Source organism: Oryctolagus cuniculus, chromosome 7 (assembly GCF_051225735.1).
Source record: "Oryctolagus cuniculus isolate XC-2025 breed Fujian yellow rabbit chromosome 7, ASM5122573v1, whole genome shotgun sequence".
NCBI lineage: Eukaryota > Metazoa > Chordata > Mammalia > Lagomorpha > Leporidae > Oryctolagus > Oryctolagus cuniculus.
This window is the reverse complement of record NC_142873.1, coordinates 38,784,006-38,810,156: the sequence shown is the minus strand read 5'-3', so window position 1 is coordinate 38,810,156 and position 26,151 is coordinate 38,784,006. Positions and strand designations below refer to the sequence as shown.

Below are 26,151 nucleotides of genomic sequence, written 5' to 3'. Positions count from 1 at the left end.
GGAAGCAGGGGAGGTGTCTTGGGAGAGCTGGCTCCCCAGGGGCTTGGCACAGATATGGGAACAAGGCTCAGAGGTGGCAGGATTCAACTCCTCCGCCAGGCTGACACTCGGGAGCCTGTGATCTCAGGCTCTTCCCTTGGTGTCTCCACATGCCACTTGGTCCAGGCTGATGGAGCTGGTGCTGTCGGAGAGATTCTGGGTGCCTTCAGGAATCCACTTTGACAATCATATCAAAAGTTTATTTAAACAAAAATACATTTGCACAGTGTGGTAATGCTTTTGGTGGAATGAAAGCATTTATGTGTGTTGATAAGCAGCTAGGGGATCTGAAATTAAGTATTAACCACAGTTTTTTTTTTTTTTTAAGATTTTAAAATCCTGGTAGATGCTTCAATAACATACTTTCTCTCCTTCCGTATGGCCAGAACGTCTGTCCTGGTTAAGAGCATGGTTGATGATGAAGGTAAGATCCTGAGGCCTTGAAGTTTCTGTCTTGAGTTGGTAGGGTTCGTCTCAGGTAAGTAGGAAGCCAAGAACAAGGGGTGCCGTGACCACCAGCCAACTTGCCATCCTAGTTACTCCAAATGATCGAGCTGAAAGAGCAAGAAGACCCTTCTGTAGTTAGGTGATTTGATTAATGTGTTGAGAAGGGGCAGGGATATCAGGGATTGGTGTGGAATCCCAGTATGCCTGGTGCATTCTCTTCCTCTTCAGAGATCACTCTCCCTAGACATAATGCATAATCAGTGCAACACTCCTTGAAGTGTCAACTGGTTTGGCTATGTCCTGTGCTTGCAGATTTCCTTGGCATATTTGTGAGCCTGGGGAAAAGTCACTCCCCTACACTGGAAAACAATGAGGCAGGAAAGAACTTCAGATGAAGACAGATGACCATGCAGTGCTATTCATGACAAACCCGTGATACATACAGCTTACTTTAGAGAAGAAAGGACCAGTTCCCTTTCTTGTCTCCTCACTCTTCTAACTATCTGTGTCAACTAGAAGGGGGAAAGGGAAGGGAAAGAGAAAAAGGAAAGGCAATAAAGGAAAAGAGGTAGAAAGGAAGGAAGAAAGAGTAGAGAAGAGATCCAATGCAAAGATAAGGGAAGGAAAGGGAATGGAGTGTAAAAGAGGAACACAAGGGGAATTCGTGATAAAACAGTGATGGAAGGTTAGGGGTGCTTATAACTTGGGTGCAATAACTTGGGTGGCTGTAGAAGGATGAGATGAATTTAGTCTCCCCAAAAGTGAATTTACTATTGATTTTATCCTCTCTGCAGATGAGAAGGCACCACATTTTATAAGGATGGGAATTCTGTGCCTCTTCCCTTTCTGGGTCTCAGAATGTGGTCATGATATGAAATTGATTTTGGAACTTCACATGATCAGACAACAAGCTGCCATATTGGATCTGTGGCAGTGGAAGAGCAGGGCACATCAGGATAAGCAAGAAAAGATCAGATCAATTAATTGGGAAGAGGAAAGAAGACCACACGTTTCCATTACACCCATGTAGGAGCAGAGGTAAAAGAACACGGTGAAGGTGGTATAATGAGGCCAGGAAGATTACAAAAGAGAAATTTCCTTAGGGACCAGGATCCCAGATGACTGGGCATGGCAGGGACCATGGTAAACATTAGCAGCACAGGCGTGAGGTCTTCTGGAAGGATGTGTATACTGGGGCTCAGGATGTCACCTTAGGGGTATGAAGAAAAGAGACCTGGGGTGCTGCAGATAGGATCCAAACTTATTATGGGGTCTCCAAACCCTAATAGCTCCAGATTTGAAGGGACTGAGCCTGATGAAGCTATCAGTCATTGAGAATGTGTCAAGTACATGTGTCATCTCTTTGAGTCCTCATAGCTATTATTTTGTCTATCACTTATGAAAGACACGAGTTGAAGAAGCTCAGAAACATGTTTAGCTAGTAAGTGATGATGTCAGCATTGGCTTCAGGTACGACTGATTCCAAAATGTATGTGCGTGGCTGTCTCACTACAGCATCTGTGTAGCCTGATCTAGAGGCAGCAAGGCTGCTCCAGTGAGTGGCTCCTCCTAGGAGATGGAGAGGAATCTAAAACATGAAACCCAGAGTTTGCCTTCCTAGACTCGTCATGGTGCACAAATCTGGGTAACATCGAGGTCTTTGCCTGAGGATAAGGCTGTCACTCCCATCCCTAGCCTCTCTCCCACTCATCTACTTGTTCCTCCTTCCCTTGGCTCATTCAGGCTGTCTACCAGAAACCCTTCTCAGAACCTCTCCAACACCATCCCAGCCACTCTCCAATTTGCCCCCTTTTCCCTCAGCTCACCCTGATGTGTCAGAATGACCTGTAACAACCCTGGCCTCAGATTTTAGGACCATGTATTTTGAGGCAGGGGAGGGGATGGGAGTGATAACAGAGATCCAGAGACAAATGCCTTCTGCAGATAACACCAAGTTCCACAAAGATGAGGTAAGAGACAGAGCCGGGAACGGTTCCCAAGTCTCCCAGGTCTCACAGACCCCTTTGAGATTCTCTGCCACTGTCTATGCCAGAAACCTGGGTAGGATCTATGCATCCTTCTTCTTTCAAAAGAAAACTGGCTCTCCTGTGCCCCCCTCAGATCCCTGGAGGATGGTTCTTACCCAGAACACAGGATGAAGTGAAGTAGACTGTGGCATTCTCACTGCTCACATGGTTGCTGACCTGGCAGGTGAAGGACTTGGAGAAGTTCTGTGGGTTAAGGGTGATATTAAGGACACTTCTCTGGAATTCCTGGGGTAATGGGCCTGAGTCCCCATACCACTCGTAGTTGACAGACTGGTCTGGTACAGTACATGACAAGGTCAGATAACAGGTGTTGTCCACTTTCTTTATTTGTTTAGCTTCTATGACAGGCTTGGGTACGGGGTCTGAAAATAAGGAGGATTTTATCAAATGACACAATGGAAATATACACTTACAAAACATTTTTGCTTAATCAACAAAACACCAAAGGAACCAGGGAAGGACCTCTTAGCACCCAAGTGGCAGGGAGCTGGGAAGAAGAGCCCTCTACAGAGGGAGCCAGTGAGCAGCTTCAGAGTACAAGCCACTCCTTAGAGGTGATATCAACCCATGTCCAGGAGAGGGGGCCAGAGTTCATTACTTGCACCCAGGAACAAATTGCAAACCTGTGAGCCAGAAAGCACATCCCGGTGTTGGTAGAGACACTGGCTGAGGTCAGACGTGGTATCTCAACCATCTGAGATGCTCAGGGTCCTTTCTTAGCAATGATCCACAGCTGAACCATTGTCCAGCCTGTTCCTCAAGAATTCTGGGGCTCAGATTCTGGAAGATTCCTGAGGTACGTGGTATCAGCCTGCACACTGCAAAGCCCTTTGCACAACCACTCAGGGGAACTGCCATCCTCCTGGCAATGGCAGAGCTCCGGAGAGCTTCATATAGTCCTCTGCACATGTCAGTGGTGATAAACAGCACTGGTCTGATAGCTTTGCTATCTTAGTATCTAGCACAGGGCCTGCAACATAACAGATATTCTGTAAGCATCTGAATGGCTGGATAAGTGAAAGAGCGAATGAAGCAGTTATGAGATAGAAAGGACAACATGCTAGTTTTGAAGTGAAACCGACCTGGGTTCTGCACTTGACTCTGGAGGACATAAGGCAAGGGAGTTGCCATCCCTCCCTCCAGACTCATCTGTCAGATAAACAACTCACAGCACTATGTTACCAAGATAAAATGGCACCATCCGCGGACAAGTGCTTTTTGCAGAGTGTAAGTATTGCATATATGCTAGAGGCCACATTGCTCTCACTCCTGTTGTCTGCTGCCAGCTGGAATAAGAGCTGAGCCCAGCATCTGCTTCTTCCTTGGCTAGGGCTGGGTTACCTGAAGTTCCCTGGACTTTTTTCGTTTTGGACAAGAGTTAAACACCTGCAGACATTGTGCAGCTCAGATCCCATAGGATTAAAATGCAGCAGGAAGCTTGCCAGATTACAGCTTGCCTCTGGGTTGTCTGTGGTGGCGAGGGGGTGGGGGTGGGCTACAGAAGTTCACCTGCTGGGACCCCTGGACTCTAGTTCTACATCTGCACAAAGCACATTACTGCTTTTACTACGCAATTGTCTCACCGGTTTTCACCATTTCCTGTTCTCTAATCTCGTCTCTTACACTGCTTCTACATTTCCCACAGTGATCAGCACAGCACTGGGCACCTCAGGGATGGGCTTTGTTGAACCAGCTGGGATGCTCTGGCTCCAAGAAGTCCCCTCCAAGTTATCACAAATACGTGGTGTGGGCTGGACTTAGGGATGATTCTTCTATTGACCAAATCCTGGGTCTGGCGCTGTGGCATAGTGGGTAAAGGCACTGCCTGCATTGCCAGCATCCTATACGAATGAGCACTAGTTCAAGTCCCAGCTTCTCCACTTCCAATCCAGCTCTCTGCTAGGACCTAGGAAAGCAGTTGAAGATGACCCAAATCCTTGGGCCTCTGCACCCACTGGGAGACCTGGAATTAGCTCCTGGTTCCTGGCTTCAGATCAGCACAGCTCTGGCCATTGCAGCCATTGGACTGCTGCTCTGTAATTCTGACTTTCAAATAAACAAATAAATCTTAAAAAAAAAATCCTGGGACTGTCAGGGTGTGCTAAGGCCAAACCAACCTGTAGATAGCTGGTCATCAGAACTTTTGCAAGGTATTGTGAAAATCATTCGTAGTTTGAAATCAGCTGTAATGAGAGTGTTAGTATCACAGAAATTCTGGAAGTTGGTAAATGATACAAAAAGTGGCTTTTAAAATTTACTTAGACCTTTTTCTTTCTGTCTAGAGAACTGGTCTACCAGAACACCACTGTAAGAGACTTGGGATCTTTCTTACACAGAAGCAAGTTGCAAGAATAGGGCATCTTGTGCAACAGCTTTGAACAGCCCTTGTCTGGTCTGTTGAGGAACAGTTTTTGTTTTTTTAATATTTTTTGTTTTTAGTCTTTGTTTTATTTTTCATTCTCTCTTTTTCCTCCTCATACAAAGTGTTGAACTCTTTACATAGAATGGAGTTAATCTTTTGTGTATAAAGTTAAACTAAAATAGATCTTAGTAAAAAACAAGACTGGGAACAGGACAGGGAAGAGGAAGAGGCATGGGGGTGTGGGTGGGAGGGTGGGCATGATGGGAAGAATTACTGTGTTCCCAAGTTGTATTTATGAAATGCATGCAAATAAATAGATAAATAAATAAAGGTAAAAATAAAAGAATAGGGCCTCTTACATTTCTAGTCCACATGAGTGAGAGGAAGTGAGTGAGAAGGATATCCTGTCCTCTTAGACAGGAATCTTCTGGCTGGTGGGGCTCACATACACACAACACTCTCTGTTTGCACTATTTTTGCACTTAGAATTCTTTTCACTTTCGTTATCCATCTTGATCGTCTTAACACCCTAGATTGGGTGGATATAATTGTTCTTGTAACAGGATGAAGAACTCAGAGCTCTGAGCATAACATCTCCCTTGGATTTTGGCCTAGCCCCTCTTCTCCAATGATTGTGGACCCCAGCCCCAGAGAAGCCTTCCCAGGGACTGTGTTTCTACTTTGTAACTTGATCCTTTTGGCCATAAATGTGTAGTTAATGTACACCTGCCAACCAAGGTAAGTCAACCAGTTTGTCTGTCTTCAAATTTCTCTGAGAATTGAAATTTGGTGGCACACATGTCTGAGCCTTGAGAGAAAAGTAGATGGAAAGCAGCCACAGGCACAGTCCACGGACTGCTGAGCCTGAGGATTCTGGACTGGACCTAGTACGTCATCTACTTCCACAGAACCCCTCCTGACTCTTCTTTGCTCCTTGAATTGCTTTAAATTTCCTCATTTCTTAAAATAAGTTCTCCATTTTTGGTAAAAGTGCATTGAACTGACCTCTGTCACTTGTCATCCAAAGAACCTGACCTAATATGGGCACTGAGTTGTTAACGATCTTTCTCCAGGGTCACACAGCTACTGAGGGACCGACTGGTTTTGAATCCAGGTCTGTCTGACTTCAAGAAAAATATCTCAGCCCTTATTCCTTATACAGTGATTTGACTGAAGCTATGAGTTTTTGTCCCACCCATCCTGAAAAGGAAAAACTCTTCTTAATAGCTCCTGCCTCATCCTTTCCCTCTTCTGTCTTTGTCCTGAAGTCTGATGAAGTCTCAGTACTGGGTTGGGTTCATCACAGGGAGTAATGAAGGAAACAGAGTGGAAATTATCTCTAACCATTTTCCTTCTCTTCAGAGCTTAGACTCACAACCTTCAGAAGAGTTTTAAATGTATAAGGCTATCAGTTTTGGAGCCTACTGGGTCAAGCTCACTCCAAGTAGAACTGGATCCAGGGGAAATGACTTAAGCCCAAGCTGAGTTTCCCTTCTCCTCCCAGAGAATGTACCCGGGACTGGTAGGAAGCCCCCCCTCCACAGTGGTCTCCCCGGGGACCCTTGGAGTGGAGACTTGCCCTTTGGTACCCTAACTCACCAAATACCTCCAGTGGGATTTTCCATTCACGCTCGGTTCCTGACGCCATCAAGACTCTCACGAGGTAGTCGCTGCTGTCTTCTTTTCGGACGTCAGAGATATTCAGTGCCCCACTTTGAGGGTCAAACGTGATTCTGGTCTCGAATTTAGAACGAAAGTACTTCGTTTTGTCAGACTCCCACTCCCACTCTAAGATCTTCTGTTTGGTAGTGTTAAACCAAGTCAGTTGTTTGTACTTCTCGGACAGATTCTCAGGGATTTGCAGACTTACGTTGCTGCCAGAGACCGCCATCAACCTATGGACTAAGTGATCTGCCAATGAAAATCAGAATGGGACCAGCCTTTAGGGAGAGCAGGGCTGGAGCAGGCAAGAAGAAGGGATTTCTGCATAGGAGCGGAGAGTATGGTCTTCGTTAGAGGCCTGAGTCTCCGTACTAGAACTCAGTGACAGTCGGAGCTTGATAAAGCAGTGTGCGGGGAAGTGACCGTTACTTGTAATCCACCCAGTTCTGCCCCCAGGCAGTACTGAAGAATGACACTGAAGCTGACCCAGGCTTGCTCTGTTATTCTTTCTGTCATAGCAGTATATTTTCCAATAAAAGGGTGACAAGTCTTGTCTCCTCTCTGGGCTTGTGTTTCCTGTCTGTTCAGTTTAGTTCAATAAACACTGTTAGTCCCTAGAGGTGCAGAAATGAACAGTACACATTTCTGTACTAAAATATTTATGACATCGGTGTGGGAGGACAGACACACAAATCAGCCTAATATAGTATGATGGTTACTGTCATTAAGACAAGCACAGGGTACCATGTGGACGGACTGCAGGGTGTGGTAGGAATTTCTCCCTCTCCAGAGTGCAGGGGTAGGAGATGGAGGAAATACTAGGAAGACCTCTTTGGAAAAGACGACCACTAAGGTGAGCCAACAGTGATTAGCAGCTAAGATTTGTTGACCATGGGTCAGGCATTCAGAATCCATCAGTGAGCCAAATAGCAAAGCTTCCTGTATCAGAATATGCAGGTGAAGGGACAGAAAGCAGTCAATGTAATAACCAAATATATTGGAGAGTATACGAGGAAGGGATAATTGTTATCAAGGAAAGAGAAAACCTGGAATAAGGTAAAGGAAGCCACGAGCGCTGGTGGAGGTGGGAGGTAGATATCACATAAGGTGATGAGTAGGTCACATTTGAGCAGAGACTTGAAAGAAAAGAGAGGAAGCCGAGCAGACAGGTGGGGTGAGAGTGACCCAGGCAGGGGGAAGAGCTGGAGCAAAGGCCTTGGGGTAGGGATATGCCTCCCGTTTTTTAAAAACAGCAAGGAGGCCACAGTGGCTGGTGTCAAGTGAGCAAGGAGAAAGGATGAGAATGGGCACATTCAGAGAGGGCTTCAGGATTGGGGAGAGAACTGTTTTCATTTTATCATAATGTTGACTGTATGAGAAAAATCCTCCGTGTAAAAATGGCTCATGTATTACATGTGCACTTACATTTTATTTAGAAGGAAATTATTAGAAGGTAAGGAAATGGAAACTGTTTAGGTAAACTGTTGTTTAATAAAGGTTGTGTCAGATGCAGAACTACCATGAATTTGATGCAGCCGATGTTTTAGGCCCTTTCTATGAGTATAGCCCTACTGGGCCCCCAGCCAAGTATTCAGACTGACATGGTTGACAGAACACAATGTATTTTAAACACAAATTGTTCAACCACTGCTTCTTTCCACTCCATCATCCCTTTCATCACATTTCCGCTTATGTTGGGTGGTGTCAAAATTGTGGGTATTTGGGGATGTACCTAAGGGGAACTAGAAGTGGGGAATATTTCATCTGGGCCCTGTGGGTTGTGTTTATGTGGTTGATGGACTGGTGTGAGAAGTTATTTCTAGCCACTTTGGGGAAGCAATGGCGTCCAGGAATATCCCTGCTGTACTCTGGGCCTCACCTGCTCTGTCTATAGACAGACGAGGAACAGGGTGTGAAGTGGTTCAGAGCCAGAGCTGGTCAGTGGTCAAGTATCAAAGAAGCATGAAACTGTTAGCTAGTATAAAATATTAAGCTAATTCTCGGGATTTATGTAGTATTTGTCAGCTTTTTAAAATTTATAAATCATTGAGACTTTCTCATTCTAACTAAACTCTTATTGTTCTCATTTGTATTTTTGTTTTCATGGGAATCTCTTGCATTGTCTCAGGTTCTAAAAAACATGCATTGGTTAGGGCAAGGAGAAACAAAAGATGATAGCTAGAAGGGCTAAGATGGACCAAAGTCCATCTGGCTCTTTTTGTAGAAGGAGGAGAGCTAAGAATATTTATACATAGGCTGAGAGAGGGCAGTAGAAAAGAGCTCCGAGTAGAACAGACACTTGGCACAGTGGCTAAGACGTCACTTGGTACACCTGATTGCATATTGGAGTGCCTTAGTTCAAGTCTTAGCTCTGCTCCTGATTCCAGCTTCCTGCTAATACAAACCCAGGGGCAGCAGATGATGTCTCAAGTACTCGGATCCTTGCCAACCACAGGAATCTAGATTGAATTCTTGGCTCCTGGCTTAAGCCTACCCAAACCTGGCTGTTACAAACCAGCAGATGTAAAGTATATTAGGCTGGGTAAACCAGCAGATGGGATCTCTTTCTCTCTCTCTCTCTCTCTCTCTCTCTCTCTCTCTCCCCCTCCCTGCCTTTCAAATTAAAAAAAGTAGAGGAAAGAAAATGTGACCTCTAGCATCATATTTTTGTCAAAACAGCTCAATCATATTCTTCAACATCATTTATACCGAGCTGTTTACACCTAGGTGTTTCCACACATCTATCATTTCCAAAAGTGTTCTCTTCAATCTAAAACATAAAATCTCCTGTGTCCCAGGACTCTCAAGTTCCTATTCATTCATCCTCCCAGCTATCTATCTAGCCATTTAGTAAGCATTACCTTGCCCTGATACACAGGCAGACATACCTAGGCATTCACTTCCACAGGCTCCTGAATGGTCCAGGCCATGTGTTATAATTTCATTCCAAGCAACAGCTATTGCACAGCTGTGATGGGTCTACAACTGGGTTGGGCTCTGAGAAAAGCAATGCAGACAGAATGTCTGGCCTCTTGAAACACATAGCATAAGAACAGAGTCTGTCTAATATTTTTAAACCCTAATGCATATCTTCCAGACCTGTTCTCATTCCAATATTTGTTTCCACGTGTATTAATAAAATGAGTAATAACAGATGGCCTAGACCAGTGTTTTTCAATGGTGGTATCTTTGTTGTGACAGCTTTTTGTTGGGGGGTGGGGGGGAAGCTGTCCTCTCCATTGTAGGCTGTTTGACAGCATCTCTACTCTCTGCCCACTAGATGCCAGTAGTTCATCTCCAGTTGTGACAACCAAAAATGTCCCCAGACATTGCCAGATATCCTCTGAATGACAAAATTCCTCTATGTCCACCACAATTGAGAACAGAGATAATAGGCTTAGGTCTTCCTTGGCAGACTCTCTAACAAACCTCAGACATACACCCAGGAAAACACAACCCACTGTGCAGTGACTGAACAGGCGGTTGCATCAGAGAGGCCAATCCAATCCAATAAGAGTGCGAAGACACTGGCATGTGCAGGATGCTGCCTGCTCCCTCTTTCCTTAACCACTTATCTGTAATGACCAAAAAAGACTGACTTAGGGTCTACATTGTGGCACAGTGGGTCAAGCCACTGCTTACAAAGATGGCATCCCATATCGGAGTGCTGATTGGAGCCCCAGGGACTCTGCTTTTGGTCCAGCTCCCTGCTAATGTGCCTGAGAAAGCAATGGAAGATGGCTCAAGTACTTGGCTCCTGCCCCTCATGTGGGAGGCCAGGCTGGAATTTCTGGCTCTGGGCCTTGGAGTGGCTAAGACCTGTCACTGCCATTTGGGGAATGAACCAGCAGATGGATGGTCTCTCTCTTTGTCTAATTTTCCTTCTGTCTCTTTCCTTTCAGATAAATATTTTTTTAAAAGAGGAAGTTCTGGCTACTTTAAAAACATTTTGCATGGCTTCTAGTAAGACTGTCAAAGAAGAAAGGGGGCTGAGTTTTAAAGATATCAATGTAGGGGCCTGGGCTGTGGCGTAGCATCCCATATGGGCGCCAGTTCGAGTCCCAGCTGCTCCACTTTTGATCCAGCTCTCTGCTATGGCCTGGGAAAGCAGTAGAAGATGACTCAAGTCCTTGGGCCCCTGCATCCGTGTGGGAGACCTGGAAGAAGCTCCTGGCTCCTGGCTTCAGATTGGTGCAACTCTGGCCATTGAGGCCAACTGGGAAGTAAACCAATGGATGGAAGACCTCTCTCTCTCTTTCTCTATCTCTCTCCTTCTCTCTCTGTGTAACTCTGACTTTCAAATAAATAAATAAATCTTTAAAAAAAAAAGATATCAATGTGAAGTTACCAGGAGCTCTCTGATGAAGTCAAGTATTTACCAAGCCTATACAAACACCTTTTGGAAGTATTTTGGGAACAAGTTGTCAAGATGCCAGGTTGTGTCTTGGATGGCAAGATGAGCAGGGAGTCATTTCTCAAGGTAGGAAGTGTAATAAGTTTAGTAGGCAATATTGCAAAGGAATCTGAAGGTGGGGAGAGAGAGGCAACAGAAATAGCTATTTTTTAAAGATTTATTTTATTTATTTGAAAGGCAGAGTTACAGAGAGAGGTAGAAACAGAGAGAGAGGTCTTCCATCTGCTGGTTCACTCCCCAGATAGCAACGGCTGGAGCTATGCCAATCCGAAGCCAGGAGCCAGGAGCTTCCTCCGGGTCTCCCACATGGGTGCAGGGGCCCAAGGGCTTGGGCCATCTTCTACTGCTTTCCCAGACCATTGCAGAGAGCTGGATCAGAAGAGGAGCAGCTGGGACTAGAACCAGCACCCATATGGGATGCTGGCACTTCAAACCAGAGCGTTAACCCACTGCACCACAGCGCAGGCCCCAGAAATAATTATTGTTTTAAGACATTTCTGTGTAAATGGAAAACAGGAGATAGGGCAATGTGTAAAGGAGCATGAAAGGTAAAGAGAGTTTTTGTTAGTTTCGTTTAAGGAAAGAAAAGACTTAAGTGATGATGGATCCAGGGAAGGAGCCCATTGAGCAGGGCATGAAGGGGGGAGGTTACAGATAAGACTAAGTTATAGGGATTCAAAGCAGGTGGATTTCCTGGGGCTAGGCATGGAAGGGGGACCCCTCATCCTCCAAGGGAAAAGAGAGGCAGGAAAAGGCAGTAAGGTGGAGAAGCTCCTAGTTTAGCGATGTTGGGAAGGAAGCTGATTGTCTAACAACCTCCAGTCCCCACTTCTTCAGCAAAGGAGGAGGCAAGTTCTTTATTGGGAGAGCAGACAGGGAGGTGAAGGCCTTCAAGATAAGGGAGAGAGCTTGAAACAGCTGCTGTGGGATGGAAGAACGACTTTCTCAAGGCAGCCCTGAGCCTGTAGCTGGGACGAAGCAATGACTCGTAACTTCTTTCTTGCCGCCCTTCCTCTATGCGTAAGCCACTTGATTCATTTATTCTCTCATCTAATGACTACATAGTAAGCACTTACTGTGTGCTGGGCTCTGTGTGCATACAACAGACGTACTCCTTCCCTTCAGGATCTTCCATCCCAGGGAGCAGAGATAACTAATAGATTATCACTGGCTAAAAGTTAGGGAAGGAAAATGGGTGATGCTAAGGGTACATACAAAACAGAGCCCATTGCTTGGATTTGGGGGTCAAGAGAGGCTTCCATTCTAGTGGATGGGAACTCTCTGTCTTTCTCTCTGCCTCTCAAATAAATAAATAAATATATATATACACACAGCAAAAATATTGCCGAGTGCAGTACACCACTAGATTCTTAGGTGACATAAATGGTGGTTATTACCTCAAGCCGCCATGTCACAGCTTGTCAAAGAGCACTAGATGGCCAGAAGAAATTCGATGAGTTAAATTTCTGACATGTGTCTGGGAAGTCTGGAGGAGATGACTGAAAGGAGTTCAGCTGAAAGTGTCGGACTTGAGAGTTTAGGTTCACCCCAGGCTTACATCTGTCTCAGACTGTGTGTGTGCCGCAATCGCAAAGCTATTGCAGTTTTTATTTCATTTGATATTAATAGCAGCCCCCTGAAGAACGAGGATGCATACATGTTACTTTACTCCTGATAGAGTTGAGGAAGCCAAGGCTTATTAAGCTTTTCTGGTTTACAGAAAATCCCATGGCTTGCAACCCAGATAGAGCATAGGTCTGGATCCTAGTACACTGCTGCTGCCACTGCTACCTGCTAAGTGTTGTGGATAGGCAGGAAAACCCCTCAACAGAGTATGCCCTGAAATCAGAGAGCTAGGGAGTGATGAAGGAGATGAAGGAGATGTGAGTGAGTCTCAGACTTTTCCACAAACGCATCCCTTATTGCTGAGGAGAGCAGAACTTGGATTCCCAGCAAGATATTGTGGTAGAGTCCAAAAGGAAGTTCTCTGAGGCCATTTGCTCATTCATTTAACAGTTATTGAACACGTGCTATATCCTAGGCACTGTATTAGTTTAGCAGCAAAACACAAAGTGGTTCCTCTTTTCACGGAGTTCAAGGAAATAGACAAACCGAAGTGTGGAGCAAGGCAGAAGTCAGATGGACACCAGAGCCTGAAGGAAGGACAGGGACATCAAGAGAGGAACAGACATAGGCCCAGAGCAATGAGAGAAGACAATCTTTCCAAACAATTGACATTAAGCTTAGTCAGAATGTAGTTAACTGTGGCAAAGCCAGAGACTGCGCACAAGATGGCTTGAGCATAACAAACTCACAGAGATGTAGACTTGTTGGCCATGATCAAGATTCCACTGGGCTTATTTTCAGAAAAGCATAGTCCTATTAATAAGGTGGGAAGTTAGACCTGTGTGCCCTTCGGGAAATCCTGAAAGCTAGCATCTTCACCTGCAAAATGTACATGATGATTGCACCCTTGTGAATCTATTAAATGAGAAGGATGCAAAATGCCCAACACACTGCCTGACATGTAGTGTTGCTTAATTTTCTTTTTATTGACTTAAGACACAGAAGTGGAAGATGTTAAACCTAAACAGAACTAATGTCATCCTCGCCAAGGATAATATAATCAGGAATTGCTTCGTGTTTCAACCAAAAGAGACACACAGCCCAGAAAAGAAGTGAGGGAAAGATCAACTGTTAGGGTGCTTTTAACATGACTAGGGAAAGTCCTGAACTCTGGCTGAATTAACACTCTGTGTCAGCACCCACACCCAAGCCCATGTCAGCATCCTATGACTGAGTCAACCCCACAGAGCCCACACATGGGCCTGAAGACACCTGGCTCAATGCTTACACCGTTATTAACTAGATGCCACTTTGAGAAGCCTAGTGTGAGTCATCAACCGAGTTTCCTCCAACCATTCCTTTCTCATTTCTCTAAAAACTACATATACTGCCACAGTTTAATGATGCAGTATAACTTCCCCAGGCTTGCTCATTTTTACTCCTTCTTACCCATAGAGGTAAGCATGAAAGCCCTTTAACATGAATAAGATCTGAGTATCATTTGGGAGAATAACACAAAAGGCAAAAACTTAACTTCTGCTTCTCAATTAGCCTGGAAAGACAGGTGCTGGGTTAAGAAGTAGGGTTGGACAGCTGTAACAGGGACGCAAAAACTGCTCACTTTTTGGGCACAGAAGAGGAACTATGGCAGAGGAATGGCCCTTTCTCCTTAACAATTATGTGTTCAGCATTTCTTCAATACAGAGCACCTTGAGCCTCTCTCAGACCCTTGTTTAGAGACACTAGACAGAGAAATACCTCTCTATCTTTGAGACAATGACAGTAGCATTTCAGGACCTAACTCGTAGTATATAAAGAAGTCTCAAAGAATGTCTAAGGAAACATAACTTATCTGAGCATAAAATGTAGCGGCTTTCTGTGTAACACTTCCTCTTATTTAAAATGGAAAAATAAAGCAAACAAAACCTAACTGTTTCCCACAACTAAACAAACTACCAGCCATGGAACAAGGGGCAGAGTTCCTCCTCTCCACAGGGTCTTATTTTTGTCATGTCTCCTAGGCTGAGGCAGGAAGGGTCTCCAACCTCAACACAGCCCTGCTACCAGAATAGGAATACCTGCTGCCCACAGGCCAGGACCCACTTCCAGGACTGAGCCACAGCCCATCTCCCCTTCTCCATCTGCCTATGCCTCTGATGTGCAGTCACAGGAAGACAGTTGGTGGAAAGTACCTTGAACGCTGGTCTCCAGGAGTACTAGAGGCAGCAGGAGCAGTTCCAGAGCCAGCCACCATTCCCATCCTCTGGAACACATGCTATTTTTCAGAGCTTCCAAAGGAACGCTGGAGGCAGCCAAAGGACAGGCTTGAAAGGGACCGGATGTAGAAGGGGACTGTGACGTAGGCTCAGAGATAAGCACACATTGGCTGTTTCTCTCCGCCTGATGCATTTGTTAAGGAGCCTGGAGACTAGAAACAGGAAGTCCCATGGGTTTTTATCTGAAAGTGCAGCAGAAATAGAGCGATTTGTTTGAATGTGCGTTGGTCTATTTTTGTGAGAAGAGTCAGCTCCTATTGGATTCTCAGAGGGTTAAGTACTCAGAAAAGGGTAGGGTCCCTGAGTGAGACCATCTGCCTGGTGGTTCCGAGGCAGGAATCACCCTGATTATGACAATGTTAGAAAAAACCAGCAATACAAGAACCACTAAAGGCAGAGGCATAGGGAGCTGGAAGAAAGAGGGCAAACTAGACTTGGCAGAGAATAAAATACTGGGGGAACTTCTGGACAGAAGCAGTCTTGGGTGGTTGTGGATCTACACACCACAAGGCAAGAGAAAAAAGGATTTTATGGATAAAAGCGGTCCGTGGTTCATCTGAATACACTTGGGCTGTCTCAAGAAATATGGACATGCTAGGCATGTGGTGGATTCTCTTGAGAACTTTGTCCCACATGTCTTGGGAGGACTGTCAGGATTATCTGAAAGGCAAGAAGATGGTTAGGTCTGAAATGTGGCCATGCCGTGCTAAAACCCTGCAGAGGTTAAGGCATAGCTGGTGCCCACTCAAGCCTGAGCAGGTTTCATTCAGAGCAGAAAGGCAGAGAAATCAAAGTTACACAGTCTCAGTGCTGTACAGCCGTGAATGGGTCCCACTCCCAGCCCGGCCTTCTGGCTCTTCTCTCATGAGAAACTCGTTGTTTGAAACTTTACATATAACTATCCCCTGAATATTAGTAGGAAAGTAAGGTTATTTGGGCCCCCAAAATAGAATCTCTACTCCTGTAGTCTAGGAAATTCTAGACACACACACACTCTTTTTTTTTTTTTTCTCTTGTTCTTTTTTTTTTTTTTTTTTTTTTTTTTTTTTTTTTTTTTGTAGTTATTGGGGCCAACGCTGTGGTGTAGTGGGTAAAGCTGCTGCCTGCATTGCCGGCCCCTGACATGAGTACCAGTTTGAGTCCCGGCTGCTCCACTTCCCATCCAGCTCTCTGCTATGGCCTGGGAAAGCAGTAGAAGATGGCCCAAGCGCTTGGGCCCTTGCACCCATGTGAGAGACCCAGAGGAAGTTCCTGGCTCCTGGCTTTGGATCGGTGCAGCTCCGGCCATTACAGTGATTTGGGGAGTGAACCAGTGGATGGAAGACCTTTCCTCTTGCTCTCTCTGTCTCTGCCTTTCTGTAACTCTACCTTTCAAATACATAAATAAACCTTTAAAAATATTTATTTATTTGAAAGGGCAGAGTCAGAGAGAGAGAGAGGAGAGAGTGTTCCTCCTCACTAGTTTGCTTCCCAAATGCCTATAACAACCAGGGCTGGACTAGGCCGAAGTGAGGAGCCAGGATCTTAACTCAGGTCCCCCAGGTACTTGAGGCATCTTCACCTGACACCTCCCAGAGTGTGCATTGGCAAGAGGTTGGAATGGGGAGTGAAGCAGGCACTCTGATATTCCCCACTGGAATCATAACCACTCTACCAAATGCTGCCCTCACTAGTGAAGATTTTAAAGCAAACCACATAGAAGGAGCTGAGACGAGGCAGCAGAGTCAAATGAGAGGAGGACAAGATAAAGAAAGGAAGGCGCTTGTGGGTGTGCAAACCATTCCCCACCCGTCTCATGGCTGTCTGGAGGAAAAGGGGGGACAAGGAGAGACCATGGCTGGTTTGTTCTCTCTTTTTTTAAAAAAATTATTTAACATTTTATCTCTGAACAGTTTTAAATTTACAAAACAAAAATTGTGAAATAGTACGCCAAGAGTTCCCATATACCCTGTACCGCATTCCCCTCTTTAACTTCTTCTATTAGTGTCTTTATCACACTTAATGAGCCACATCCAAACTCCTTTTATTCCTTCCGCCCCTCCCTGCTCCTAATAATCAACATTCTGTATTCAGAGTGAGTGTTTTGTTTTTAGATTTCAACTCCCACATATAAGGGAGTACATGTGGTATTCAGGACAGATGGGTTCCCAAAGGTCTGAATCATGGGAGAAGCAGCCCCTGGAGCTGAGTCCCACTGAGTAGGGGAGAGGGTACTGTGGCTGCCAGCAGGTTTGGTTCTGCAGCAAGTGTTCCAGAGCCCCTCACCTTTCCTCCCCTCCAGCCCATGCACCACTCACTCGGAGTTCACCACTCATCCAAGGAGTGCCCTCAAGACCTCCCTCTGGCTTTGTGCCCAGGATCATCGTCCCCAAAGTACCCATGCCCCAGAGCTTTCTCTCTCTTTCTCTCTGCTGGGGGACTTTATTTAGTATATGTTCGTCTATCCTGAAAATACCTATTTGCTGAAGGCTGGGAACAATTGGCTTAAATATACTATCCTGCTTCCACCTTTATTTATTTTTCCCAGGTTTTTTAATTACTAGAGAAATATACTGCACATTAACATTATCTATAGTCACTCTACTGTGCAATAGAACACAGAACTTCTTACTGTCTAGCTATAACAAGCAACTTTTCCCTATTCTTCTTCCGCACTTCTCAGCCTCCATTAACTACCATTATATTTCTAACTCTGTGAGCTCATGTATTTTTAGACTCCACATGAGCGAAGTCGTCTGATATTTGTTTTTCTGTGATTGATTTATTTCACTTAACCTAGTGACTTCCAGTTCCATCCATGTTGCTGCAAATGACAAGATTTCAACCTTTTTTTGTGAGTAATATCCCACTGTGTATATGTGCTATATTTTATCTACCCACTCATTAGTGGGTGAGCACTTGGGATGTTTTCATTTCTTGCTGTGGTGAATGGTACAGCAATAAACATAGGAGTGTAGATGTCTCTTTGACAAATGGGTTTCATTTCCTTGGATATTCTCCCAGGAATGGATGGCCTGGTGATATGGTAGTTTTATTTATTTATTTATTTATTTATTTTGATGAACCTCTGTATTGTTTTCTACTTTGTTTCTACTAATTTACATTCCCACCAACAGTGTGCAATTGTTGTTTTCTCCACATGCTCATCAATGTTTGTTATCTTTTGTCTCTTTGGTAATAGACAATCTTACTGGAGGTAATATCTCATTATTATTTTTATTTGCATTTCTCTGATGATTAGTGATATTGGGCATTTTTTCATGTACTTGCTGGCCAGTACGTCCTCCTTTGGGAAATGTCTGTTTAGATCTATTGTCCATTTTAAAATTGGGTTACAGGCTTTTTTTTTACTATTAAGTTGTGCACATTCTTTATATGTTTTTGATATATATATTTTTGATTTAGATATACTTGTCAAAAGTATAGCTTGCAAATGTTTTCTCTCAGTCTGTAAATTATCTCTTCATTTTGTTGATTGTCCTTTTTTTTTCTAGGTAGAAGCTCTGCAGTTTGATACAACTCCGTTTGTCTGCTTTTGTTTTCATTTCCCGTACTTTTGATCTGAGCTAGAAAATTCTGGGCTGGCATTTTGGCACAACAGATTAAGCCAACACCCTCAGTGCTGCCATCCAATATGGGTGTTGGTTGAAGTCCTGTCTGCTCCACTTCTGACCCAGCCCCCTTTGAATGCACCTAGGAGAGCTGCAGAAAATAGTCCAAGTGCTTGGGTCCTGCTACCCATGTAGGAGACCTGGATGGAGTTCTAGGTTCTGGCTTTGGCCTGGTGCAGCCCCGGATCTTGCAGCCATTTGGGAAGTAAACCAACGGATGGAAGATCTCTCTCTCTTTCTCTCTTGCTCTCTCTCTCTCTCTGTTTTCCAAATAAATAAATATTTGAATCAATAAATCTTTAAAATCAATAAATCTTTAAAAAGTAAGGGAGGGAGGGAGGGAGGGAGGGAGGGAGGGAGGGAGGAAGGAAGGAAGGAAGGAAGGAAGGAAATCCTGCCTATTCCATTTTCTTGAAGTGTTTTCTCTATGTTTTCTACCAATAGCTTCAAAGTTCCAGATCTCACTTTTAGGTCTTTAATCCATTTTGTATTGATTTTTTACAAGGTGAGAGATAAGGGTCCAGTTTCATTCTTCTGTGGATATCCAATTTCCCCAGCATCATTCATTAAAAGTCTATCCTTTTCCCAATGCATATTCTTAGCACCTTTGTCAAAGATCAGTTGACTGTAGATGTATGGGTTTGCATCTAGGGTTTCTATTTTGCTCCTTTGACCTATGTATCTGTTTTTTTTTTTTTTTTAATGCCAATCTGATGCTGTTTTAATTGCTGCAATTTTGTACTATATTCTAAAGTAAGGTAGTGTAATGCCTTCTCCTTTGTTCTTTTTGCTCAAGATTACTTTAGCTTTTGGAGATTTTTTTGTATATCCATGCAAGTTTCAGTAATGTTTTTTCTAGCTTTGTGACAAATGTCGTTGAGATCTTGATAGGGATTGTACTGAATTGTCCTGAATCTGTAAATCACTTTGTACCCAAAATGATTTGTATGCAGTTTGACAATATTGATTCTTCCAATCCATGAACATGGGATGTCTTTCCATTTTTTTTTCTGCGTGTGTTTTCAACTTATTCCACTTATGACATAATTTTCATGGTAGTGATCTTTCATTTCTTTGGTTTATTGTATTCCCAGGTGTTTCTTTGTAGTTATTGGAAATAGGATTGCTTTTTTTGCTTATTTTTCAGCTAATTCACTATTGGTATATAACAACACTACTAATTTTTGTACATTAATTTTGTATCCTGGAAATTTGTTGAATATTAGTTCTAAAGGTGTTTTGGTGACGTCTTTGGGATTTTCTGTATATAAGATCATGTCACCTGCAAACAGTGACAATTTGATTTTTTTTCCTTCCAATTTGGATACTCCTTTTCATTGTATAATGACCTTCCTGGAATCTTTTTACTGCTTTTTATTTAAAATCTATTTTATCTGTTTTAAGTAGGCCAAATCATTTTGGGTTCTGTTTGCTCAGAATATCTTATCATCCTTTCACTTTCATCCATGTGTGTCCTTAGAGCTATTCCTGTCCCTGGTGCCAATCAAAATAACAAGGACAAGGTTTTGGGGTGAAGGAAAGAGAACATTTATTCTGTTGACAGAAGAGAGGGTAGCAAGCCTCTGGGTCTCAAGAACTACTGCTCTGGGCTGGCACTGTGACATAGTAGGCTAAGCCTCTGCTTGTGGTGCCAGATTCCCATGCTGGTTCAAGTCCTAGCTGCTCCTCTTCTGATCCAGCTCTCTGCTATGGCCTGGGAAAGCAGTGGAAGATAACCCAAGTGCTTGGGCCCCTGCACCCTTGTGGGAGACCCAGAATAAACTCCTGGCTCCCAGTTTCAGACTGGCTCAGCTCCTGCAGTTGTGGCCATTTGGGTAGTGAACCAGCAGATGGAAGGTCATTCTGTCTGTATCTCTTCTCTCTATAACTCTCTCTCTCAAATAAATAAATACAATCTTAAAAAAAAGAACTGCTCTGCTAAAGAGTTTGTTTTGTTTTGTTTTGTTTGAGGCTGCAGGATGACTTAGGAATAAGTGTGGCAAACGATAGGGGCAACTGCATGGTGCTAAGGCTCATACATTCCTTTTGTTTTGTGCTCTGATTGTCTGCCAAAGAAATTGAGATTAGGAATAAGGCAATGTACACTTTAGGGCACGGATTAGAGGGAAGACAGCAGTCCCGCCCTGAAGCACCAAGAAGATGCTCTGCTGGTATCATGGCCAGCCTGGAGGCTGCATGCAGGTGGCAGTTAACTCTGCCCTAGGCCTGGGATTCCCCTGCCAAGACCTGGAATTCCCCCCAAACGGAGCCCCTCGAGACAATACTGACTGCCAACTGTTATCTATTGGAGAAGCAAATGTCCTTAAAAGTCAGTTGATTAGAATCTTGTAGGGCTGGCTGTACCAATCCCTCAATTCAGCAAGTTAAATCAAAGGAGGAAGGCTAAGAGGTTAGAGTTTGGGGCACAGTGGTATCTAGCATTCAAGGCACTGTTCTGGGGTCGTGAATACAGGTTATTGTCCACCTCTCCTTTGGTGTCATAAACACATACCAGTGCTTACAAGGTGCTAAATGGATGAATTCTGCATGTCCATGAGGATACTAAAAACAACAGGCCTAGCCCCTGCCCTCCAGAACTAGTCTTAGTCAAGATCAAGCTATGCTCCCTAGCTCGTCTCCCTGATTTGTGCTTACTGTTTCCATGGCCTGAAATTCCTCTTTCCTTCTCTACCTTGCCAGTTGGCTATCGTTTCCAAGTAACTCAAGCTTGATCACATCTAGGGATCTTCTTAGAATTTCCTCCCCTTGCTCCTGGGCTCCTTGTCTCTGACTCCCTTTGCAGTCTTGTTCTTATCACTTAACAGAAGCTGCAACTCTTGGGCAGAAGAGAACAAGCTGAGAGACAAAAGTAACAAGAGTAAGTAAAAGTGAGAAGAGATTGTTAAGATGTTCCTAATTTCAAGAATACATGCAAATTATAGATAATTTACCAAAAAAGAAGACAACTAGAAAGCTAAAAGTAAAATTATCCCAAAACTCCTTATCCCACACAAAAAAATCATTGTTAACTTTCTAGTATACAGTCTTTCTTTCTAAATCTTTTTTTATCCTGTGCACATATAGTTAGATCGCTGGGAGTCAATGGCATATATAATCTACATATGGCTTTTCGTTGGTTATTACATGAGCACTGCTTTCCCAGGCACATTAGCAGGGAGCTGGATTGGAAGCGGAGCAACCAGGACTCAACCAACACTAATGGATGCCCGCATTGTAGGTGGTGACTTAACATACTGTGCCACAACTCTAGTCTCTCCATTTTGATTCTGACAAGTTTTACAAACCTTAAGAGAATCATACCATTGTTTTGGGCCTGCCTTCACTCATCAGAGAAATAACACTTCCCTTGCAGATTGTTGTGAGAAGTATACAGAATTCCTTATAGTTCCCACAGGGATACTTAGATACAGTAACTGATGTCCATGTGATGTGGCATGACATTAAAACAGAGGAATGCTGTATAAACTTCAGCTGAGAAGTCTTTGCCTTTCCCACAGTGGTAGTAGGCACTGTTGTACTGTGAATGCCCATTCTGAGGTGCAAGTCTGGCTAGGTAGGAGTCTGATAAGAGGTAAAACAAGGGTGAGAAAAGCAAAAAACGCTGGCGCCGCGGCTCAGTAGGTTAATCCTCTGCCTTGCAGTGCCAGCACACCGGGTTCTAGTCCTGGTCGGGGAGCTAGATTCTGTCCCAGTTGCCCCTCTTCCAGGCCAGCTCTCTGCTGTGGCCAGGGAGTGCAGTGGAGGATGGCCCAAGTGCTTGGGCCCTGCACCCCATTGGGAGACCAGTAGAAGCACCTGACTCCTGCCTTCGGATCAGCGCGGTGCACTGGCCGCAGCGTGCCGGCCGTGGCAGCCTTTGGAGGGTGAATCACCGGTAAAGGAAGACCTTCCTCTCTGTCTCTCTCTCTCTCACTGTCCACTCTGCCTGTCAAAAAAAAAAAAAATAGAAAAGCAAAAAACATGCAGAAGCCCCCAGCTGCCTATGGGTGAATCAACTGGTCTTGTCCTCAAATCCTGGTTGCAAAAATTCCTGCTGTGTAGACATGCCGAAAGGTGGGGCTGCAGAGATGCCAGAAGTGAGGATGAGCTACAGGTCAACACACCTCATCATGTGAATTAAATACAGACCCCTCTCTGTATCTTATCTGGTGGGCACTCCTCCTGCTGCCTAGGAGTATATATATAACTTTAACAAGGTTATATTAATTCTAGAGCTATTACTTTCTCAATGTCCATTGAGTTTGGTACTTATCAAGACTTTTGCATACATCATCTCATTTCTTCAATATCCCTGGAAGGATGCCTATAAGCCTGGTTGCATACAATACAAAACTGAATTTCAGAGAAGGTAAATGGCTTGCCCAAGGATACTACAGCCAGAGTCAAAATTCAAACCCACATCTTTCTGATGCTAAAGCTGATATGCCTAACGATTCTGGACACAGCTTCTGAAGTTCCCAAGATCCTAGGAGTCCACAATATGCTGGAGGGGATATAGAGTTCACAGGAGACAATGTGACAGTCAAACCAATCTGAAACTAGGAACTCAAAGAAGATGAAGCTCTGCATAGTCCAAAGGTGTTTAAGGGGGGAATTTGGTATTGAGCTGAGGATGTGAGAAGAAAGACACTTGAATCCCATAGTGGGCCCAGTTTTGGAAGTTCATGAGTGGAAGAAGGCCAAGCCATTCCAGTAAAATTTTCTTGGAAAAAAAAAAAAATGAGAGCAAAGATAGGGACAGGATCTACCTGTCAGAATTGGTGAGAGCATGTGGTTGGGATGCAGAAGAGACAAGTTCCCTTTCCAGGCTCCAGACTCTGGAGGTGAAAACTGAAGGTGGAAGGGTGCAGTCCACCTGTCCAGAAGCCTCCAGAGAGGGTTGCCTCAGTGTTTTCTGCTCCAGTATATGAGGCATTAGGCAGCCCCACTAGGACCAGAGCCTTGCTGCTGGTTGCTGGGCTTCCAATGACTCCAGCAGGTGGCAGCACAATCCTGCAAATGCTTGAAGAGACTCCAGGCCCAGGGACATTCTCTAAGACTAAAGGGAGGGGGATCCAGGATAATGTCCTGGGATCAATTTGTGACCTAAGAAGCAGGAAGAAGAAATGAGTCCTAAGGAGGAAAACGTGAAGGAGCACCAGAGAGAGGAATCTAAGAGAAAAATCTCAAAAAGAAGACAAAGACTTTAAAACCTATATCCAGATTAGCAAAAGGCATGTCTATGGCAATTAGCAATTGTGTGGTCATTATTAACCTTGACCCCAGAAGAGAACAATTTTAACAGAGGCAGAATCCATTTTCCTTTCTTTCCCTTGTGACCTCTCTTCCTGTCTCCTGACTGAATATTTCTTGAGATCCACTTGAGAATGTAGAAGTGAAAGCCCTAGCCCTATGTTTTGCAGCTCAGAGTCTCACGGAGGAACCAGCAATATACAATGTGGTTGTGAAATGGGGAACTAGAAGGTCACACGAAAATGACGGCCACACTGTTGATAGGAACACCGGAGGTTACTGGGAGACAGCTACGGCTTCTTTGAAGAACAGGGCAAGCGTGATATGTAAAGTCTGAGCACTTCAGGGGCTTGGCCTGTTCAGAAATATTAAGATATTTTAATGTGGCTGAAGTAATGGAAAGACTGGGTAGGGAAACCAGGTCTGGAATGCTAAGACTTAAATGTCTGTGATGTTTAGATTTTATCTGGAAGGCTTGTGAAAGGAGGTCATGAAAGGGTTCTGAGCATAGGAGTGATGTGCTGGAATTCACAAGTTAGAAAACGCTGGTGAAGCGGGAGATGAGATTAGAAACATGGAGATGCTATAAAGCTATTGGGAGAATGCAGTTAAACAACAGTGAAGCCTCAGCTGTGGTGGAGGTGGAGGTATGAAGGGAGGGGGTCAGGCCAGGTGGAACGTGGTTGCCTTAGCAGGAAGAGGAACAGGAAAAAGGAGGGGTTTGTTTCCTGGCTTGGGCAATTAAGTCAGTGGGCAGAATAAGGGATGAAATGGGATGTGGGAATGGCAAGTTTTGCTTAGCGAAATAAACCAGTCCACCCCACCCCCAAATAAAAGCATTATACACTTTCTCTGATACATGGTAGTTAATACAAAATACAAAAAAAAAAAAAAAAAAACTCACCCTAATGTATATGAATGAAACTGACATCTTATGATTTGATTATTGTTTGTAGCCCTTGTCTACATTCCTGTGGAACTGTGGTTTTTTTTTTTTACTTTTCACTTGATGAACTGTGATTAGAAAGTAAATTGAAATTGTTATTGCAATACTTAAAGGAAAAATAAAGAATAGTGGGGCTGGTGCTGTGGTGTAGCAGGTAAAGCCAATGCCTGCGGTGCTAGTATCCCATATGAGCGCCGGTTCGAGACCCAGCTGCTCCACTTCTGATCCAGCTCTCTGCTATGGCCTGGGAAAGCAGAAGAAGATGGCCCAAGTGCTTGGGTCCCTGCACCCACGTGGTAAGGCCCAGAGGAAGCTCTTGGCTCCTGGCTCCTGGCTTCAGGTCTGCACAGCTCCAGCCGTTGCTATCTGGGGAATGAACTAGCAGATGGAAGACCTCTCTCTCTCTCTCTCTCTCTCTCTCTGACTCTGTCTCTCCTTCTCTCTCTGTCTAACTCCAACTTTCAAATAAATAAATAAATCTTAAAAATAAAGAATGGAAAGAGGGGGATTAAGGGAGGGAGGGAAAGAATTGTTATTTATAAGAGCTGGTGCCGTGGCACAGTGAGTTAAGCTGCCATCTGCAGCCCCAGCATCCCATATGGGTGCCAGTTTGAGTCCTGGCTGCTCTACTTCCCAACAGGTCCCTGCTAATGTGACCTGGAAAGCAGTGGAAGCTCCTGAAGGGAGGTTGTGGAGGCAATTCCCTGGTGATGCCAACCTTCAAGATATGGCAAAGGAAGAGTGTATGCAAATGAGACTGGCAAAGATTTACTAGAAAAGCAGTAAAAGTAAAATCAGAGCACTTAAAGCAAGGAAGTGAGAGAATTTAAAGAATTGAGAAGTTAACAATGTCAAATGCTGCAGGAAATAAAATGTAATCAGATTATGTAGCTGTATGTATTGCCAAGTATATCCATAGCCACTGTAGGGTAAGAATAAGAAAGCCCAATAAGCATAAGAAAAACGCTCTCTCACAGTAGGAATGAGGGGAATGTAAATTTTTTTAAACTTTTATTTAATGAATATCAATTCTCAAAGTATAGCTTATGGATTACAATGGCTTTCCCCCCCCCCCCCATAACTTCCCTCCCACCCTCAAGGGGAATGTAAATTGTGGTCTATCAAGTTGAAATAAAGATTTTAAATGTTAGAGTCCGTGAATGAGAAAAATACAAAGAACTTGACATGTTTGCTACTGATGGGAGTATAAATTGGTGTGGTGATTTTAGAGAAAACTTTGAAATGATGGATCACAATTTTAACTACATAATGTGTTTTGCACATTATTATATTTGTAATAATTTATGTAGAAATATATTGGCACAATTGTACACAATATTCAATAATCTTCATTACGGGAGTAAGTGCTTGGTGTAGTGGCTTGGGGAGGCCAGCATCCAATGTTGGAGTACTGGTTACTTAACTCTGTTTTTAATCCAGCTTCTTGCTGATGTGCATTCTGGGAGGTGGCAGGTGGTGGCCCAAGTACTTGTGTTCCTGCCACCCACGTGAGAGACGCAGATTGAG

The 26,151-nt window shown here is 44.1% G+C and overlaps 1 protein-coding gene across 2 annotated transcripts; it reads right to left on the bottom strand.

Annotated features, from left to right (window-relative positions):
- Positions 1 to 217: 217 nt before the first annotated feature.
- On the bottom strand, positions 218 to 14,872 carry CD48 (CD48 molecule). 2 transcript variants are annotated; one of them, XM_002715223.6, is made up of 4 exons: positions 14,731 to 14,872; positions 6,496 to 6,807; positions 2,630 to 2,896; positions 218 to 593 (listed from the first exon to the last, which is right to left on the bottom strand). In XM_002715223.6, exons 1-4 carry the CDS (start codon positions 14,810 to 14,812, stop codon positions 514 to 516), a joined length of 741 nt encoding a protein of 246 aa, XP_002715269.1. In that variant the 5' UTR covers positions 14,813 to 14,872; the 3' UTR covers positions 218 to 513. The 2 variants fall into 2 exon arrangements, with proteins under 2 accessions (XP_002715269.1, XP_089193076.1); XM_089336950.1 differs by lacking the exon at positions 6,496 to 6,807.
- Positions 14,873 to 26,151: the final 11,279 nt, after the last annotated feature.

Coding starts and splice junctions, on each gene's coding strand:
- CD48 (XM_002715223.6), bottom strand. CDS start 14,812: ATGTGTTCCAGAGGATGGGAATGGTGGCTGGCTCTGGAACTGCTCCTG. Junction 6,808..14,730: donor CCTGGAGACCAGCGTTCAAG/GTACTTTCCACC, acceptor TTTCATTGGCAG/ATCACTTAGTCCATAGGTTG. Junction 2,897..6,495: donor AATCCCACTGGAGGTATTTG/GTGAGTTAGGGT, acceptor CCTTATTTTCAG/ACCCCGTACCCAAGCCTGTC.